General features: G+C 43.4%; 1 protein-coding gene across 2 annotated transcripts in view; it reads left to right on the top strand.

Moving 5' to 3' along the window:
• The window catches only part of LOC132994607 (sodium/hydrogen exchanger 9-like), a 71,379-nt gene that overhangs the window by 10,090 nt on the left and 40,346 nt on the right, over positions 1-20,943 (top strand). The window contains exons 6-10 of one of the 2 annotated variants that reach the window (XM_061065087.1): positions 3,098-3,203; positions 7,201-7,344; positions 8,809-8,909; positions 14,618-14,706; positions 16,420-16,533. In XM_061065087.1, coding sequence (XP_060921070.1) covers positions 3,098-3,203; positions 7,201-7,344; positions 8,809-8,909; positions 14,618-14,706; positions 16,420-16,533 — 554 coding nt within the window. Of the gene's footprint in view, positions 1-3,097; positions 3,204-7,200; positions 7,345-8,803; positions 8,910-14,617; positions 14,707-16,419; positions 16,534-20,943 lie in introns of both variants that reach the window. The other variant, XM_061065086.1, reaches the window with a different exon arrangement.

Below are 20,943 nucleotides of genomic sequence, written 5' to 3'. Positions count from 1 at the left end.
GTCCTAACATACCAACCTGCTGAGAACTGTGAGATATATAAAATATAAAATCTTATTATATAAAGTTAACATTCTTTGTTAGTGTGAGGAAGCATTATCCTGCTGCGGTCTTGTGACACCTGTTTGTGCACTCGTCAATCCAGTTCTCTTTGCAGATTATTGTTGACGAATTTCTCCTTACCTGTGTGTCATTTTCAAAATTTTTATCCTCCTAATTTGGTCAAATCAGTGAGCCGATCCCACGCTCTCTGACTGCGACTGCTATACTATGAGCTTCGCCTTCGGCAGCCGAAGATAATTTGACCCAATAAGGCTTCCATCCGACCCTCTCAACCGTATTATGACTGAAATAAGTGTCTACTCTTTCAGCCTCATGGTGTTGCTGTGGAAACTGATGATCACTCGACAGCTGTAGGACGGAGGGTTGCCTTGACAACCAAGCCAACCCACACCCTCCTGTGTTTCTGAATGTGTTTACGGGGTGGGCGCTCTTTCCACCCCCCCCTCCTCCTCCCTGTCTTGCAGTGTGAGCGGTGCATGCCACGCTGTCATCAGCCAGGCATTAGGGGGTGCAGGGAGTTGGAATGATCCTGACTCCAGGGCTTACCTCACCCTCTCCAGATATAAATGAAGGATGTTTCCCCCGACCAGGAAAAAGCTTAAAACCTGTCAAAGACCAAAGAGCCAGATCTGTCAAAACAAGTCCTGAGGCTGCTCTCTTGCCACTGCTCTTATTGTCAGTCTGCTCGTACACTAACTGAGATACCCTCACTGACCTGGTGTTCACTGCAGGGCCAGACACAGTTATCCCTCTCTGTTCATAATAATAATAATAACTACACATTTTATTTATTTAGCGCTTCTCAAAACACTCAGACATGAGACTGAGATATTTAGATTGTGGCTGCAGAGTTGACACCGCAGCGGATGGTGAATGTAACCACAGGTATGGGTGGTGAATCTTACGTTCTGTGTTTAAAATTGAAGCCTTGTGCTGTTGTAGTTTCAGAAATTCTGTGGCAAAATGTACAGCCGCGGGTTGTCAATGTGGATATTAAAGTCTCCCAGGAGACGAACACAAGGTGAAACATTTCCCCTCGTAGCAAAAAAATGTCCCTGAAACTCATTTATTGGATGTTTTTGCATCTTGGCCTCAACAAGTGGAAGATGAATCTGCAGAGAGCTAACCTTGGAGTTTTTCTTTAACTATGTGTGTATGTCTGCTGTCTTTCTCTATATATAACATAGTTGTTGTTACTGTATATGATCATTCTGTTTTGCCTAGTCTCTCTCATGGTGGTTACAACAAAAATTTCTCCCTGTACATTTTTTCAAGAGCTCGACCGATATGGAATTTTTGGGGCCGATATCGATATTGATATTGGGGAGAGGAAAAAAATCTGATACCGATATATCGGCCGATATCTTTCTTAGATCTATGAAATCTGTAGAGATAGATGGATTTAAAATTTACACATTAATTGCGTTGTTCCCTCAATGTAGTTATCAAACACTTGTTGTAATCTATATAGCGCCCTCTGCTGGTGACTGAGGTAACTGCTAGTGTAATGCAATGAAACTCAAATTAAATGGTGAATAAATGTAGTAATATCGGTGCATATCTGCGATAAAATTAGCCGATACCAATAGTAACTGGATATGCTAATATCGGCCGATCGGCTGGCTGATTAATCGGTCGGGCTTTAATTATTTCCATCGACTGTTTCTCATCCATTTGTAAATCTAGTTTTTATTCAGTTTAAATTGTAATACAATCATAATGTAATTTCAGTCTCAGTAATCATGGAGCAGACGATGCTTCAGCTGATGTTTCGCAGAAAGAGAGTCGAGTGTTGACAGGAGGTGGGAAGCGGACGGGCACATCAGCGCCCTGTCAATGTCACTACTCTACTCGTCATTCACTGTCACAGCAGAGCCGTCCTGTGCTGCTGAGTGTGTTGTTGTGTTTCTGTAACGCGGCTCATTCATATGCTGCATAGGCGGCGTCTCCCACCTCATGTTGATCCACCTCACATCACCTCTGAGGATGCAGAGCTGCACGAGAAACAGGATCTTTAGGATCTTAAAATGAAGGAATAATGTGAACATTTCTTATGTATCAACTTGTAAATACCTTCTTGACTGATTAGGAACTGATCATTTACAGTCACAACTATTTGAATCAGATAATATCAGCTCTCTCCAATGTTTAGAATTTGGACTGCAGTACCCATTTTAAACATTAGGACATATCTCAAATTTTTTAAAGATTTATCTTTGGGCTTTTTGTGCCTTTAATGGAGAGATAGGACAGTGGATAGAGTTGGAAATCAGGGAGAGAGAGTAGGGAATGGCATGCGGGAAAGGAGCCACAGGCGGGATTTGAACCTGGGCCGCCCGCTTGGAAGTCTATAGCCTCCATATATGGGGCGCGCACACTAACCGCTGTACCACCAGCGCCCCATATCTCAAATTTTAAGCGTTCTAATTTCAAACTTACTAAAACAGAATATGTTTCATGTAAAAACACTCCCAGCGTCTCACCAAGATTATGTTTATTCTTTATTTCTGTTAACTTAATGATGTTTTAATTGAGGTAATGTGTTCATGCATTCAGAGTAAAAGGGAGACACATGCTGGCATGGTTTGATTTGTGTTAGTATGAACTACTCAATGAATTATGATACTGTTTTCGTTTGAGTGTTCCTGTTATCCTGCAGCTTTGCATGAAAATCGAAAAAGGCTATTCAACTTGTAATTGTTCGCTTTTTGTACCGCAATAGTAGGAATCAATAATGCATTTCTTTATGTTTTGTTTCCTTTTCAGACATCAATATTGTCTTTTTGCAAAGCATTGTGTCTTTAGTTCCGGCTCAGTCTAAACAACTCTTAGCTTGATTTAGTCACTCCGCCTGCTCCCGGTGTCAGAAAAGCTCTTTCCAGGTCTGTCTGTGAGCTGACACGTTCTGTCAGCGTTCATTGTTAAACTGTAACATTAATTCCCCTGCTGTCTGGTAGCAGCAGAGGTGACAGGTGTTGCTGTATGAACACCAGAGAAGTCTTGCAGTAACTCTTGTTTTTTGTTTTGCTTTTTTAGTTTCAGTCCTTTGCCTGTTGTCGGAGCTGCATGTGGACCCGGATTTGCACACCCTGCTGTTCGGTGAGAGCGTCTTGAATGACGCCGTCGCCATAATCTTGACACAGTAAGCATTAATTTAAGATTTGTCTGCGCCATCAGAATGCACATAAGCTCAGTTTTTTTTCCAATCGACCTTATGGGGGGGGAGGATGTGTGCGGGGAAGGGAGAGTGGATGGATGCCGCCAGCTTTAAGGAAAAGGTGTGATTGGTAAAAAACTGCATTAGTTCCTCAGATGTTATGCAGTGGACTGCATAAGTGAGCTGCCCCTGGCACTGTCAGCATCTCATTAAGGTACTGAGTGGAGAGAGTCACTGCCAGATCCCGGCTAACAAACTCAGCAGCACACTGTCAAAAATCAGACAAAGCTGAGTGAGGAAGCCATGATGCAGGCATGCCTCCCTGTCAACTGCTTCATTATTTCCACTCTACTTTTCCCTTTTTGTCTTTTTTAGTTTACAGTGTTTCACTCAAATATGCATGTTTGTCCTGCTCACACACATTGCAGTCATTGTCTGCTCCATTTACACGTTGCTAGTGAACAAAGCCCGTTCAAGTAGACATGCTAATTCACATCCCTCTAACTCAGAAAAATTTGTGGTAAAAAGGACATTTTAAACCTTTTAAAGATTCTTATGGTGGCAAGTAAAAAAGCGATTACTGCTTCAGAGGAACCCTCCTACCATGAGACTCTTGAGGAACATTGTGAATTCAATCAGCTTTATGGAAAAAAAGACTTCAAAAGGAGAAGGGAGAAGAATATTGGAGAAAATGGGATTTATACAAAGATAAAGACTGGTAAATATATCTTGTTTCATTAGAATGTACCATCCATTATGTTCTGTACCTGTGCCTTTTACATTCTTGTATTTGATCTTATTCATACTGTCTTAGTGCCCTAGTCCTCACTTGTTCTGTGTTTCTTGTAAAACAAAAATGAAAAATAAAGTATATAAAAAAATAAATAAAAAAACAGATGGCTAGATGGGGAGCAGAGCGATGTAGAAGAAGCGCGATTTCAAGATATATGAGAAGATGTGTGTTCATGTGTGCATGATGTGTTCACACAGTCTGACCCATCACATCTACTGTACCTGCACACGGCAACATCTCCTTCTCTTGATTGCACGAACGGGCCCAGACAAGCAGGCGAGTTGCACAGATTGTTGAGTCTCCGCGCACATTGAAGTTAGTGCACATTGAAGTTAGTCAAGATAGTGCTGTGTTTGTTCCTTGGAGTGGCGTGACCGGCCTTCGTGCCATCTCCTGTCACTTGACTGGCTTGCGAGCCTGCCGGTCGCTCTGGCGCCACACACAAAGCGGGCCCTTATTAGCGGGCCGCGCGGGGTCCTGGCGCTGGAATTTTAACAAGCTCCCAGAGCGGGCTCAACCTTATGTGATGTGCCCTCTTACTGGCACTAAACTTCCTGCTCCAGCCACCGTTCCACCGGGGTCTCTGTTTTGACATCAGAGCATTCTTCCCTGTGAGTTATAACGACCTGTGATGTCTGAAGATTCGCTCCTCAGAGGGTCCCACTGAACAAGTTCCCGGAGTTCAAATTTAGTCTAGCACAACTGCAGTCTTTAACGGTAACAGATTTATCCCCTGTCAGCATGCTGAGCTCATTAGGGACGGCTTGATTGATTCTGGTGTGTGCTACCTGACAGCATTAAAAAGTGGAGATGCATTACGGGATCATTAGGAACTTTTTGACACTTTAAAGATCGACCAATATAATACTAACTGGAGTGTAAGGAAAGTTTCTGTCTTCTTTTTCCAGCTCGAGTTATTTTGACACCAATACCTGGATTGCACTGCCTACGATCCAACCCCCCCCCCTCCCCCCCCCCTCAATAAATCTACTGATCCTCTATTCTATATTTTTCTCTCCAAAAGAGCAATAACACAAATATGGCTGCTTCCAGCAACGACTGGTTTTAAAGCTGCACAGAAGCAAAATGCACTTTTATTGCTCGGGCTATCAAAGTGTCAGCTTTCTTTGATTTCCAGTCCAAAGTGTTTGAAGGCTTCTTGTTTCATATATTTAAAGATACATGAAACCGGTAATCACAGGAAATCGATGGTTGCATATCCAAATCTTGATCTTTCTACACAACTCAGGTGGAAGTGGACTTCAGGAGAGACTGTGGACCAAGCTAACTCCATTGTTATTGTCCTTCAGTGTGGTGAAGACCACACTGAAGGACAATAACCTAGACCTACCTGAGGCCAGAGCGCTCCGAGACAGAGACAAGACCGAGACATTTAGGGACGAGACAAGACCGAGACATTTAGGGACGAGACAAGACCGAGACAAGACCAAGACCTTTAGGGACCGAGACAAGACAGAGACAAGAACGAGACATTTAGGAACCGAGACAAGACCAAGACATTTAGGGACCGAGACAAGAACGAGACATTTAGGAACCGAGACAAGACCAAGACATTTAGGGACCGAGACAAGACAGAGACATTTAGGAACCGAGACAAGACCAAGACCTTTAGGGACCGAGACAAGACAGAGACAAGAACGAGACATTTAGGAACCGAGACAAGACCAAGACATTTAGGGACCGAGACAAGAACGAGACATTTAGGAACCAAGACAAGACCGAGACAAGACCAAGACCTTTAGGGACCGAGACAAGACCAAGACCTTTAGGGACGAGACAAGACCGAGACAAGAACGAGACATTTAGGAACCGAGACAAGACCAAGACCTTTAAGGACCGAGACAAGAACGAGACATTTAGGGACCGAGACAAGACCGAGACCTTTAGGGACCGAGACAAGAACGAGACATTTAGGAACCGAGACAAGACCGAGACAAGACCAAGACCTTTAGGGACCGAGACAAGACCAAGACCTTTAGGGACGAGACAAGACCGAGACAAGAACGAGACATTTAGGGACCGAGACAAGACCGACACATTTAGGGACCGAGACAAGATCGACACATTTAGGGACCGAGACAAGACCGAGACCTTTAGGGACCGAGACAAGACCGAGACATTTAGGGACCGAGACAAGACCGAGACCTTTAGAGACTGAGACAAGACCGAGACCTTTAGGGACCGAGACAAGACCGAGATCATAAATATCACAGAAACATCATAATCTTGTGTGCACGATGAGCCCCAGACCTTCAAAGAGTGGTCTCAAGACCTACAACACTACTTTAGTGTTCAGAGTCAGGATAGCATCATATCTCATTCACACAGGGATTCAGTCTCTGAATGGATTACAAATATGAAAAAATCCTATGAACACATCTTCAGATTTAAACCGGTCTCCTATGAAGAGTTTGAAGACGAACCATATTGCTTTTTCTGACTCAGCGCTTTCTTTTTAAACAGTCAGTCCCTAAGGGGAGCACATAGGAGGGTCTGTGTTGCGTAAAGAAATGCTGTCATTCCACAGAGGCAGCCAGCTTCATCAGCCACTCGCATGGTTGCCTGCCTCTGCTTGCTTCACCTCACCCCCCCCCCCCCCCTCTCTCTCTCTCTCTTTGTCTTTCCCTCCCTCCCAGTGTCTCCTTCCCTCTCTCTCCACCCTGTGAGGCCTCCTCTGCACTCAATGACTTCCATGTGGAAGTCTCTCTCTCCTCCCCCCCTGCAAAGTAAATATTTATAGTGGTGTGAATAGCACGATGCTGCCGTCTCTGTGAATCACAATAGTATTTCCCCTCTTTCCCTCTTACTACTCGGGGACATCTCGCAGGCAAATCATTCAGAACAGATTGTTTTTCAGGGAAAGGATTTGACTGTGTTCTTACTGACTCCCATAAATTGCACTTAAAGGCTTAGCTCAGCATCATGAGCGTGTGAATTTATGCTCAATGCTGCAAACTGGTTTACAGGAGGAACCTAGAGGGCCATTTGTGATGACTGCACTGGTTTTAAGAGCCATAAACCATTGCTGTTGCTTTAATGCTTCAGCGTCCTTACACTCAGACGTTCGTCTTTGTTATCGTGTTATTTGCTGGTTATTGATCGGTTCCATAACAGCTGATCTTATTTCATGTGTGAAACATCTTTCTTTGTGTCAATTTTGTCTTTCAGTGCGATCACCGTCTACAGCCAAGCGGGTGCAGGGCAACTCTTCAACCCCCTCGCCGTACTCCTCTCTGTGGGTCATTTTCTCGGGGTGCTTGCCGGCTCCTTCCTCCTGGGTTTTATGTTTGCAGTCATAACAGCCCTCATATCCTTTCAACCCCCTTCCACCCCTCTTCCCCTCCTCCCACCTTTTGCACCCAAACTCAATTATCACCTCTGCATCCGCTGCAATTTCTCCACATCCTCCACTTGGTAATCGCCTCCCTAACAAACCCCCCTACTGTACCACTTTTACCAACAAAAGGCGACACGGCTGAGACCAAAGTGCCGCTGCGACATTAACGCCGGCAGAGCGGGTCTTCAATCAGGCCTCTGATGAAGTTTCGACGTGCGCTGTTGTCCGGCGTTTCTCTCTGATCTTCCAGTAATAAGACTTTAGGATGAAAAACGAGAGCGTGTCATGTGAGGTTTGGGGGCGCAGCTCAGCTCTTTATTTACAATGACTAATCTCCCGGTGCGGGCGAAGCAGCAAAGTGAACATTTATCAGATTATGCTGATGCTAACCACCGCGGCAGCCGGCTCGTTTGTGCTGCCTCTTCAAAGAGTGGTGTCTTAAAAAGAGAGATTCACTTTGACTTGCAGATCCTCAGTCATCTTTTAATTAGGTTAGCTACCTGTCCATGGCAATTACAGAATCAATCAGACTTGAGAAGATATTTTCATTTTGGGAGTTTTGGAGTGCAGAATAGAAAACTGTAAAATATAAAGACTTCAAATGTGCATAATTGCATTTCCTATCAAAAACAGAAAACCCTTGTTAGATTTGTTTCTGAGACACTTTTTCTGCTTTGCTTTAAAAAGGAAAGCCGGAGCGGGACGTGGGTTTTAATATCTTCTGGAGAAGTCTCAGAAGTAAAACATCTTATTAAGACACAGAGGAGTTTTTCCTCGGGCTCAGTGAGCAACCTTCTGCAGTTGATTTTTGTCTTCTGTTACCGCAGTGCTTCTGTGTCTGCATACAGGCACACTGGAGGATGCAAATAATCTGGAAAATAAACAATTAAATCTTTCAATTTTAACAGTGATTACACCTGTTTACAGACCCATGCAGAGCTGGATAAACACTGAAGCTTCAGAGTCCACCACATGGTGACCTGTGAGAGCATCGACTCTAGAGAGGAGGGGGGCAGCTCTCTTACATACAGAGAGTTACATACTGCTTCTTTAAGGTCGGATTAAGCAGTAAGTGGCTGAATGCTAATGTAGCTTTTGTTAAACCTTTGCAGAGAAAGGGACCAAATGTGTTAATTTAACTTGTAATATAGCCTCACTAGACTTTTAGTGTTTATTGTTGTTTCAGTTTCAGACATGATACCGTTTTGTTAGATTACCTCGGCTACATTTTTTTGTATACAACCTTGAACACAACAGTGCTACATTATAATAGCATTTTAGATCCACCCATCCCATGACATCAGAGGAACACTGCTGCTTTTTATTTTTTAAATGGTGGATTCTAAGGAGTTAAATGACACTTTAAAGCCAAAGATCATGTATGATTATCCTCTTCTTTTTTTTTTTTTTTTAAATCTTTAACTCTCTTTCCACCTCACCAAATTCACCCGGCTGTGTGAGACTCCACTGGTGGAAACATCAGTATTCTTCCTGCTATCTTGGAGCAGCTTCCTCTCTGCTGAAGCCTGTGGACTTTCAGGTGAGCCCTGTTTTATTTACCCGCCATCTGTGTGTGTGTGTGTGTGTGTGTGTGTGTGTGTGTGTGTGTGTGTGTGTGTGTGTGTGTGTGTGTGTGTGTGTGTGTGTGTGTGTGTGTGTGTGTGTGTGTGTGTGTGTGTGTGTGTGTGTGTGTGTGTGTGTGTGTGTGTGTGTGTGTGTGTGTGTGTGTGTGTGTGTGTGTGTGCATCAGGGAGGTCAAACAGAGTAGATAGATCTCGCAGCTCGCCGCCCTCTCCACCCTCTCCACCCTCAGGCACCCTTCTCAATGCATGCACTGACTCGCTCTCCGCTCCACAACACCAGTGTCACGAGAGCAGCTGTTTGATTGGCTAGCTCTGCTGCTTCACGGCTTTACGGCTTTTCTCTGCTGCCGCTCACACTCCTGGAAATGACACGTGCATGTTCTGCACAAAGAAAGGATCCAATTTTCTTTTGATTTAACCCTTACTCCCCCACCACCACCGAAACAAGGCCTCTCCCTGCCTTGTATACACACTTCTCCTCTGAGAGTCCTTGGCATCGTAGAGAGTCAATAATGTACTGATGAGGAAGTATTAAGCCATATGCTCTCTACAGGGAACTGCAGGTACCAATCCCATTCTGTGCTCACACCCAATAACTCACTTTATGAAGGTGTCCGCCCTCCTCTCTCTAAGCGTGTTCGTACCCATAGTTTGTGAGATGGCTGCACTGATAGCAGCAAGCCATAAAAAAAAGCATAATAGCTTTCTTGCCCTCGCTGTATGGTTTCCTGGAAAGTCAAGCTCGGAGCTCAGGTCTCGTGTAGGAATTGATACACAATGATCCACTTTAACCTTCCTGGCTTGCTCCGCCACCAAGGGGGGGTTGCTCTTTTTTCCCTTTATTGATTCATCGTATCTAAAGCCTTTGCCAGCTTGTGTTTGCAGAAGAATACTTACTTGGCTCAGCCTGTCTGGAATTATCTTCATCAACTGTGGTGCCTGCATTATGAATGTAGTGTACATGTGCATGCATTAGCGTTGTTGTTCCTCCTGCCCTGATTGTGTCAGCTGGATTGCACTCGTTCAGCTCGCTCCTTCTTGGCAGTTCTCCCTGTGGCCTGTGGAGGAGGAGGAGAAGATGGTTTTAATGAAATAGCGTAACCTTTGTCTATTGAACCCAGATGCCCTGTCTATAAAACACAACAGGCTGAATGCAGTGTGGGAGGCACACCGCAGCAAAACCCAGGCAGTGATTCCATCGCATGCAGAGCCTTGGGGGGTTTTTTTCAGTGCAGATATTACTTTTTTCTAGGGGTAATAGTAACATGTTTTATTTTGACCTTAAACCAGGAGGATTAAAAAAAGAGATTTAGATGCAGTTTCTGCTCGTGGAGCTTATTAGAAACATGCAGAGGCTTTTTAGGTCGGGTACAATCACTTCTATCTGAACCACTTCTCTTGACCGCTTCCATCGCTGCAACACCTGTTGACCTGATAACTGCTCTCATATCTGGCAAACCGAGGGGCGTCCAAAAAGGCCGTGTGGGGGTGTCTTAAAACCGCCTACTGTAGAAGAGTAAATGCTCTTGAACAATCAGACAGAGACGTATGGCTTGTGAATCGAGGATCTGTTTATTTCTCTCCGTTCTTTTATAACATCCCAATCATCCTTTTATGGGCAATCAACACACTGAGCAATTACAACACGTGTGCTATATAAAGACCATTTCCTAGAAGTTTCCTGGACAGACAACTGGTCTATTACCAGGAAAGAGTGGGTGGGTATGTGTGTATGTGTATCAGAACACGTGTTTCTGTTATGATTCGACCTTTCAAATTACAACACTACCTTCTCTGGTCCAAACAAATCCAGAGCATTCAGGACCAGAATCTAAAGTTAGAAGGAGGACATACTGAAATATCTATCAGAATACCATGCTGTAATGGATAGTGGATACTTAATCACACTAACCTAAAATCAGTTCTTTTGCCATCTTTCAATATTATTGGTACTCTTAAGGACTAAACGGTGGAGTGCTGCTCAGTTCAAAGGCCTTCAATGGTCCATTTGGGGTGAAGCGGGACGTCATGCAGCACCACCCGGTGAGCGATGGCACTCCTCTGGTAACCAAGGCCGTTCCTTTTCTGTATCCGTTAATTGCTGGAGTTTGGTGAGGAGGTGCCTAATGACCCTCATCCTTGCAGAGAGTCCTGCCTTCATTAATCTCCCACCCATCAAAAAACTGCTCAATGTGGGATGCACCTTATCTGTTGCCAAGAGTGGAAGAGTCTTTATGTGGAGGGTGAATGATGAGTTACCTGTGTCAGCAAGCATTATGTAAACCAAGGAGGGTATGTTGTTGCCCTAAACCAAATGAAATCAAAATGAGCTTCATTAGACTTTGGACACTTTGAGCGGGGAGTACAGGAGCTATAGAGCTGTTTTCACATCTGCAGTCCTGAGAATATCTAGATACTATCAGGAGGGCTGCTCTTGAAATGCTCCTAACCGGGGGGGGGGGGGGGGGGGGGGAGTCTCCTGAGGCAAGAAGTGAAGTTAAAGGAAAGACGCAGAAGTGTGCGGACGATGCAACAGAGTCAGCTAAACGATGCTATAATGACAATATTTGCTTTTATATCAATGCTATGCACAGTTTCAAATATTAAAAGAGCAAAGAAGAATATACTGGAGAACAGGAAACTTAATGCAGCAGGTTTATTAGAGCATGGAGATTGTAGCAATAGTAGACAGTCTATGATTGTGCACAAATCACAGGGAATAAATGTCACCACCCCTCCCCCACTGACTCCAGGTGAATTCTCCTGATTATATCCTGCTGCGTTCTCACATCAGCTCACTCTGACTTTCTGCAGAATAAAAACGAGGAGGCTGGAGGAGAAACTGAAAAATGTGGCTGTTTTCGTTCACACATGCAGCTCCTCCTGAAAATATTGATTATTGATTTACACAGATATATGTATTTAACAGTAATTAACCTCTTAACTAAAATGCATATAATGAATCAAACCATTTTTAAGCTTTTGTTTGCATAAGCTTAGCAGAATGTTAAAGTCAGCACTTGCTTGATATTGCAGTTTCTCTTGAATATATGTGTTATTGAAGACCTAAGTTCTTACTCAAGATGTTTACCTTTAATTTAAGTCTTAGTCAACTCATGAAGTGCACACTTTTTCCAAACACTATAATGTGAGTATTATTTGAAAATGTGTCTGTTTGCTTTCACACATGCAGCACCTCCTGAAACCATGAGTCCTTTTTCAGGAAGTGTGAACGCTTTTTAGTGCAGGTTCAGGTCAGCATCATGGTGTGAAAGTAGAGAGAGAGAGTAATGGGCGAGCTTTAACCACTAGCTATCTTTTCTCTGCTCCAGCTCTGTCCTCTTAACTATTGCTACCCATCGCCGTAATTTCACATTTTCCCATTGTTAGTACGTAGTTTCATGGATTCATTCATCTTGATAATTTTGTGGACATATCTTTAAATTGTGTCAACCATCTTAGGGTAATTCTTCTTTTGGGTCTGTGAAGCTGTAACCTTATATGGTGAAACATGTAAATTGTAGCAGATCTATGTTTGGATAGGAGCCAACCATATGTTGTCAACAACTGTTTGCTAGACGAAGAGTCTACATCTGATACGGATACAAATCAGTGTCATGTCATCTTTATTGTTTTATAGTGATGTACCCAAATGGAAAGGAATTTGTGGGCTGTACCTTCTAGCAGAATATAAGACACACTGTGTGATGAAGACTTTTCCACTTTGCCAATGATTGTGAGTTCTTGGTCAGCATGGGTCAGCGATGTGTGTTGTGTTTCTGTGTTGTCTGACCACGGCTGAATAAATCTAAGATGATCCACAGTCTGTTTCACGTTTTCATAATTGTCCATCTACTACAGAAATAGCCCCCACCTAACACCCATCTTCTGTGATTCTCTCTCAAAGCAGAGGGAGCACAAATGTGAAATTGAATTTTTCTGCAACAAAGCGAGCATGTCCTGCGAGGCAGCAGAACCCCGCTCTTTTATGCTATGCGTTTCAAATTCCTGAGTCTCTGCTCCAGCCACCCTTCTCTTTAGCAGCAGGGACCCCTAATCACTCCCACCACCCCGTTTCCTCTCTGTGTCTCTGTGGAGCTGCATTTCTTCTCTACTTTCTGCTTGTCATTTTTCTTCCCCCTTGTGTGAATTTCAGCTCCTCCGCATCTGGCATGATGAACGGCGATTATGTCATTCTTTAGCTTGTTTTTTTTTTTCACTCCCATAACTTCATGTCTCTGGAGGGGGGGTGGATGTGATGTGAGGAAATGTCTTTGGCCAGAAACATGAACGCTTACTGGACTCGTACAGCACATTTTGATTGTACAGTATGTACAGCTGGACTTCATTGGAACCAGAAGAGTGGGTGTTGAAGGGTTGGGCGGCTCTTATCTGAGAGGAAGAGCTGCACACAGGAGGATTTAATTGAATTCTGTTCGGACAATGCATTGTTCTTTTAATATGAAAATCATGTTTCACTTCATCTCTGTCTTGGGAAGTCAGTTGCTTTAAAAACCAAGAGGGGGGGGGGGGGTGAACCTCCTCCTGCATACAGTATCATCATGTGAAGTCCCAAGACTCTCTGTGTTCACCAGCACACAAACATCAACACGATCACAGCCTGATTACATAACTTATGCATCTATAAGACATTTAGCATAATTTGTTAGATGCAGCTCATTGTTTCCATCTTTCCTCTTCCTGTCTGCCGATGACTCATCTTTGAGTTTCGCCCACAAATTTTTGATCCTCACATTTTTACACTTTTTGAGCTCTTTGGTCTTTCCCCTGTTTTATCTAATATGTTATTATCAACACTAAGAGATGTTGGGATCCAATGTTTTCCTCTTCCAAATACTGATTTTGCTTCTGATGAGCTGAACTACCAACCTCCCAAATGATTTCTATCACTGTTATAAAGTCCTGCTCAGTGCTCTGATGCAGGGGCGTGTCCAAAGGGGGGCCCAGGGCCCCATAGAAATCTGTTGTACCACCCCAAAAATCCTAAACTGTGATTGCCTATCTGCCCTGTCAGAGGCGGGACATTTAATGCCAACAATTTTATTTTGCAAAGGCTGTTTGAGTGTGTTTGACTCTATGATGCTGCTTAACAGGCGCCTTATATGTGTGAGTAGTGGTGAGAGCGATGAGCTGGAGGGGCTCAGGTCATTTTGCCTGAGCAGCAGGGGCGGCTGCAGTGGGTGACCAGGGGCCCCATTTGAAATCTAAACGTCCCGATTGTGATTAATTGTGATTAGCCACAGCCTCTAATGTGATCAGTGTAAGAGTGAAAATTGTATATGCAAATAAGTTAGAAATATATGTTTATCATGTTCTTTCTTTGTGCAGACATAACTTTAGTATGTTCTTAAATGATTGTTATAATGTTGGTTACAAGTCTGTTTACAGTAATGTTAATATCCTGTTATCAGGTATGCCACCTAGGGGGCGCTGTTCAGGCAGGAGTGAGCTGGGTAGTGAGAGAAAAGGGGAGGGGAAGAAGACAGGTTGTTGAATGTACCGTGCGTCGGAGAAGCTGACTAAAGTTATGAGAAAGACCCAGAACGTGTTTGGACTGATTTATTCCTTCACATACACCCACGTCGCTTACATTAGTAGTAGTTTGAGGGGAGGACTCTTCTGACATGTTTTCTTTCTCTTGCAGGTATTGTTGCAGTGATGTTTTGTGGCTTGTGCCAGGCGAGGTACACAGTTCATAATTTATCCACTGAAAGCAAAACCCGGACCAAGCAGGTAAGTTCACGGAGGAGGACCGAGACCCCTTTCACTTGTGTTTCCAAACATCATTTTCCTATCCTCTTACTTTTCCTCACATTACCATGTAATGCCAAGGTTTGTGTCTTGGGCTGTTTGTGCAAGCCCCATCATTAATTTGCCATTAGTGCCCTGGCTGTGCAGTGGGTGTCTGTGTGGGAGGCCGGTTTCCAGCTAACTGCTTAAAAAGGCTCGGCACAGATGCAGGCCAGCACTGTCTCGCTGTACCAGCCGGCTTCACAGAGCAGAAAAAGAAATCACAAGTACACACATGTATTCATCTCTGCATTTATTATTCATTATCGGTGCCACAGTGGAGCTAACTGTTTGCCACAGAAAAGTCATTTTAGAAGGTTTTGCTGCACAGCTGATGATTTTGCCTATAAAGTGGATTGACTATGCTGTGTGTGTGTGTGTGTGTGTGTGTGTGTGTGTGTGTGTGTGTGTGTGTGTGTGTGTGTGTGTGTGTGTGTGTGTGTGTGTGTGTGTGTGTGTGTGTGTGTGTGTGTGTGTGTGTGTGTGTGTGTGTGACGCCTTATGGTTACTTGCCTTAATCTACATTTGATTTATGCAGGCAGCTGCAGCTCGGAGGGAAAGACAAAGTGTGGGAGCGTACATACAGACGCTATAGTTGAAGAACTTGAAGCAGAATGCGTTTCCTCTTTTGTACGTCTCTTTAGAAGGAAGATCCTCTTAATCAATAAGATAGCTTATAGCAAAGCTTTAAACCAACGCTATAGTATAATTAGAAAACATAAATTAATCAATCATTCATGAAATCACAACTTATGCTTTAATTTATTTAAGACAAAACGTATTGGCCTTTAGCAGGCTAATGTTAGCGCTCTTTAGTTAGCTCGTAGCTTCACATTGTTGTGTTAGCATGCTAATGTTAGCGCTCTTTAGTTAGCTCGTTAGCTTTACATTTCATGTAAACTGACACAGAATGAGCGTGATCTAAAAACTCTTACTAACATCCAAATAATCAGTGAGTATGTTCTTCTTCTTCTCTCTAGTTCTTCACTAAAACAGCTTTTATACACAAGGGGAGGAGCCGGCCGTCCCGTCCATGTAAACACGGCTATGACAACAACACAGCCAGCAGGACTCGAGCTTCTCCCTCATTGTAGACAGTCATGACTCAGAGACACATTTACACAGGACAGACTTGAATTCTGATATATTTATGTGTTACATGTTGCACATTCTTCCTTTAAAGCTAATGCCATCCAACCCCTTTGGTGTGACCCTCCTCATTACAGAAAGTTGATTAATTATGTTGTAATATTTTCTGATTTTCAAAGTGCAGAAAGCGTTCTGTAAGTCTTTCCATGTGTGCACAGACAGTGTGTGTAAAATTTAATTCTTCCATGAAAAATGGAGGACAAAGATGTGTGCGGTTACAAACATCATCACGGCCTTGAGCTGGAGTTGTTTGCAGTCGCCACCTCAAAGGATCAGAGAACATCACAAACATTGGATTGGTTCTGTGTGTTCAAATCTAATCCTGTTGACGCATTTCAGATATGATCCGAGTCCTTTCCTCTCATGTCCTACACACACACACACACACACACACACACACACACAGAAACTCACACACCTTCACACACCATGCTCTCTGAGCCCCTCCCCTCCTTGGATGACCTTTTCCCTCCTGATCCTCTCTCATCCCTTTTTCATAATTTGCAGCTCTTTGAAGTCCTCAACATCCTGGGGGAGATTTCCATCTTCAGCTACATGGGATATGTATTGTTGACGTTCCCTCACCATGTCTTCAAAGCCCTCTTTATATCCGGGGCATTTGTATCCTTTTCTTTTTTTGGGTGCTACACGATCGAACATCTTCACCTCCTGCTTTCAATCCCAGCGGGACGACGGAAAAGGATTTGCTCTCTTCTCTTCTGTCACTTCAGCCCTGCTCTGCACAATCATCTTCCTCTAATTGTTTGAGTGGTTCCCCTGTTTCTCTCTTTCTTACCTCCCTGCTGCAGTGCAGTCATTTAAATAAGAACCTCAGTGCTTCAGATTGTACAGGTTTGATCTGGGGAGCTCTGTAAATGCCAGTCAGACTGTCTCTCATGATCACCGTCTCTGCAGATTTAAGATGCTGCAGTGCAGCTCGGGAAGGGGAAGGCCACTGAAAAAGAAATTCAAATCGGTCTTTAATTATTATTAGTGCTGCTTGTTTAGTGTTCTCTAGCTAAGCTCTGTGGAGTTAAGATGTTTGCCTGTTTGAAATAAGCTCACAGTTCCTTAATTTGTAGTGGATTAAGCAGTGTATCCCTGTTGAGATCGAAGATTAAATCTTATTAGTTAAAAAAAAACAGTGCAGTGAAAGGGGTCCCTGTTGATCTTTGTGGTGGTCTCATTACAGGAGAAATCCTCTCCAAAGCTTTTAGCAGTGTTAAATGGCGATCACTAATGCTTATTGATTTTTTTTTTTTGGCCGGGAAATGCAACGTGTCATTTGGCAGTGAATCATTTTTTATTTTTTTTTGGCTAATTTATAGAAAATCAAAAGATCTTCTGATTACCAAAAATAACCAACCATGAACTGGATTGGAAATTTGTTCTCCACTGTTTAAAACACAAATATCAAACAGCACACACATCTGAATCGTTAAGTACTGAGTTCTAATAAGCTCCACGAGCAGAAACGTGCTCAAACTAGGATCAATATTGGAGATGCTTTTGAAAAATGGAGAGAGGTTAGAACACAGAAAGGTTTACAGACCCATGCAGAGCTGGATAAACACTGAAGCTTCAGAGTCCACCACATGGTGACCTGAGTGAGCATGGACTCTAGAGAGGAGGGGGGGGGAGACAGCTCTCTATGATGTTTAGAATTTAGACTGCAGTACCCATTTTAAACACTAGGTGTCAGAGTTACATACTGCTCCTTTAAAAATCAAACACATTTGTTTCTCCTCTGACATCATTTTTCATAGAAGAGCAGCTTGCATTCTGTTATTAAAAATGCATCAGCCCCTAAATAATGCTCTCTACATTTTCCAGCTGCTGTAGACGTCTCATATTCACAGCTGTGGTCGTATCCGTCAAACTTCTTCTTCCTGCGGGGAGCAGAGGGACAGTAACATTCTTCTGGCTGCTATTGTCTTTGCCCGAGAGCTGGCATAACCAAAATGTACGCCTGAGGAGAGATTCTAGTGGCCTCACTCCAAGAAGCTCTACTTTCACAGTCCAGTGCCCAGATGGCCCGCAATTATTATTACAATCAATCTTCCACCATTGGGTCAAAGGAGGCCGGCGAAAGAGTTGACAGAGCAGATTCTTTTTGCAGTGTTCTTGTGTTCTTTGCCAGTTAAAAAAAAACGCTTGACTTGAGCACTGAGCCAGTTTGAGCTGTTGGCCTCGATGGCGCATCTAAAATCTGGTCGAACTTCATATAATAGAATGATATCCTGCAAAGCTTAAAACAACTCAGCACACAATACAAAACAACAGAGTACTTGGATGCTATTTAAGGTCGTTTTCACACATGAAGGTCAGTGGACTCGGTGTGATTCAGGGGTGAAGTTGCCACTTGTTTCATTTTTCATTTGGTTGGGTTTGCTTTGCACTTTGTCAAGCACACCAAAGCCTCTCAAATGTTGTGTACCGTAGCCACCTGCTAGACACTAGTTGGGGCTTTAGGCCTATAGAGCGCCGCAGTTTGGCAGTATTTTGATCTATAAATTAGAGATGGATTTATATGTAGGCTGTGACAGATTAAACCCGCATATCTGACAAAGTGCACCAACGTGTGTCTGAAAGGGACCAAACAGCTCCGGTGTGAAGTCTTGAAGATCCCCTGTCTTAGTTTGCTATACAAACTGTGCAGAGAAACCTGTTTTAGATTCAAAGAGCTACTCGGCTGAGTCACTCGTTGCCTGGTTGATGTGTTCATTTTCAAGCATAACAAAACCATGAAAAGCCACTACGCCGTTGTCTGTCATTACTCTCCAGTTGTTTGTCGCTTCATTTGACAAAAAGTACCACAACACTCCAGCCACTTAAGTCTGACCTGGATGTGCACACGGGAATAAATGGAGGTAGTAGTGCTGTTGTACAGTGCTAAAAGTGTCTATAAAAATGAACTAATATCGGTGATTCACCCCCCATTAATCGCTCAATGCAGTAGATTTTAATCGCCGTGGCTTCCAGCCCTTCATCCAATGCGATGCAGATGGGCTTTATTGGAAATGAGCCCGAGATGAAAGTGCTTAATTACCTCCCATTCAAAAGCTCAGAGGCCTTTTGATAAAGAGAAATGACTGCTTTTGGAGGAAGGATATTGCTTTTGAAAATCCATAGGCTGAGGGAGATCTAAAATTGACTGCAGGGGGCAGGGTGCAAGGGGGCTCTGTTTTAGTAATAGCCCTGTCAGAAAACGCCTTAAATGTTACTCCATTTATTATTCCAGGCCTCATATTTGATATTACTGAAGAGAAGCTGAGAATCCCTTTCCGATAAGACATCGATGCATCCGATGATTTAATGCTGATAAAGAGCATGTTTCACTGTTTTCTAAGTAAACCATTTTAAAGGCTTATAAAATTATCAGATGAACTGTTGATCTGTCATTTAAACAATTATAATGGGTGAGCCCAATATAGAATTGGGTTAGTAGCTGCAACACCTGTAAAACGGCCATGTGGGGCCGCCTTAAAAACCGCCTACCGCCTACATTTTTTTGTATATGTGCAAAATATTAAAGGAGCAGTATGTAACTCTGACGGTTCTCTAGTGGCTAAAATGGGTACTGCAGTCCAAATTCAAAACATTGTAGAGAGCTGTCTCCCCCACCCCCTCCTCTCTAGAGTCCATGCTCACTCAGGTCACCATGTGGTGGACTCTGAAGCTTCAGTGTTTATCCAGCTCTGCATGGGTCTGTAAACCTTTCTGTGTTCTAACCTCTCTCCATTTTTCAAAAGCATCTCCAATATTGATCCTAGTTTGAGCACGTTTCTGCTCGTGGAGCTTATTAGAAACATGCAGAGGCTTTTTAGGTCGGGTACAATCACTTCTATCTGAACCACTTCTCTTGCCCGCTTCCATCGCTGCAACACCTGTTGACCTGATAACTGCTCTCATATCTGACAAACCGAGGGGCGTCCAAAACGGCTGTGTGGGAGGTCGTCTTAAAACCGCCTACCTTCTCTGCTCCAAACAAATCCAGAGCATTCAGGAGCAGAATCTAAAGTTAGAAGGAGGACATACTGGCTGCTGCATTGTTGTTAGAGAAGCCAGCACTTCAACATGTTTCCTTAATGATCAGATAGTGAGATCACTTTATCATTTCACACTACAGTAAGTCCCTATAGAGGGCGTAGGGTACTTCCTACAACCTTACCTCTAGTGATGTTGAGGAGTCTAGGAAGTCGTATGAAGCGTCCATAACTCCATCTAAAAGTTTGACGAAAAGGTGTAGCCAGAGCAGCAGATAATTGTAAAGATATCGTCTCCCTGACTGCTTCCCCGGGACACTTAACATTCAGTGTGCCATCCTATGAGGAACATCAAAGTGTGTGTGGAGGGCAGAGACAGCTGGCAGCGCCTGATTGGCTTCATGCCTCGGCGTGGTGCCACACCGCTGTGTTTGCATCCTAAACAGAAGATGTTTTTAAAAAAAGATGCTTTGCGTGCGCAAGCATATGTGTTTATATTCATGAATGTTCTTCTGCAGCCCGATCCTTCAAAGATGTTCCATTATGTATGGGGTAATGTCGTGTTTTGTCTGATATGATTTAAGGGGATCACGCGATGCGAGGTCGAACGCGGGGGATGTTTGGGAATAAATGAAACCGATTATTAAAGTGCTTAAAATAAACGTACCATCTGAGACTGTTAAGCCACAAATAATGAATAAAAATGGTGATGACTCACAAATTCCGTAGACTTCATCTCAAACTATTAAATCAAGAAGATGGAAAAAAAAAATCATAATTCGCATCTTTAAAAAAGTCTATCTCAAGGCGTTCTGTTCTTAAGCATGTTGCAAAATGTTTGGAAATTTCATTCAACAATACTCTTAATGTGTTGTGCCAATCGCAGTTTGTTTTCTCCTTGACCCATGCAGAACACAGACGCAGTGTAAAAAGTTGAAGTATTTTAATGTGCGATGCTTGTGATAGTTTTTGAGTGGAAGATTTGGAGGTGAGCAGGCAGAGAGTGGCTGAACTGACGATCCAGAGTGAGGTGAGCTGAAGCGGG

Source organism: Labrus mixtus, chromosome 19 (genome assembly GCF_963584025.1).
Source record: "Labrus mixtus chromosome 19, fLabMix1.1, whole genome shotgun sequence".
Taxonomy (NCBI): Eukaryota; Metazoa; Chordata; class Actinopteri; order Labriformes; family Labridae; genus Labrus; species Labrus mixtus.
Note: the sequence above shows the minus strand (reverse complement) of the source record. Positions and strands in the feature narration are given on the sequence as shown.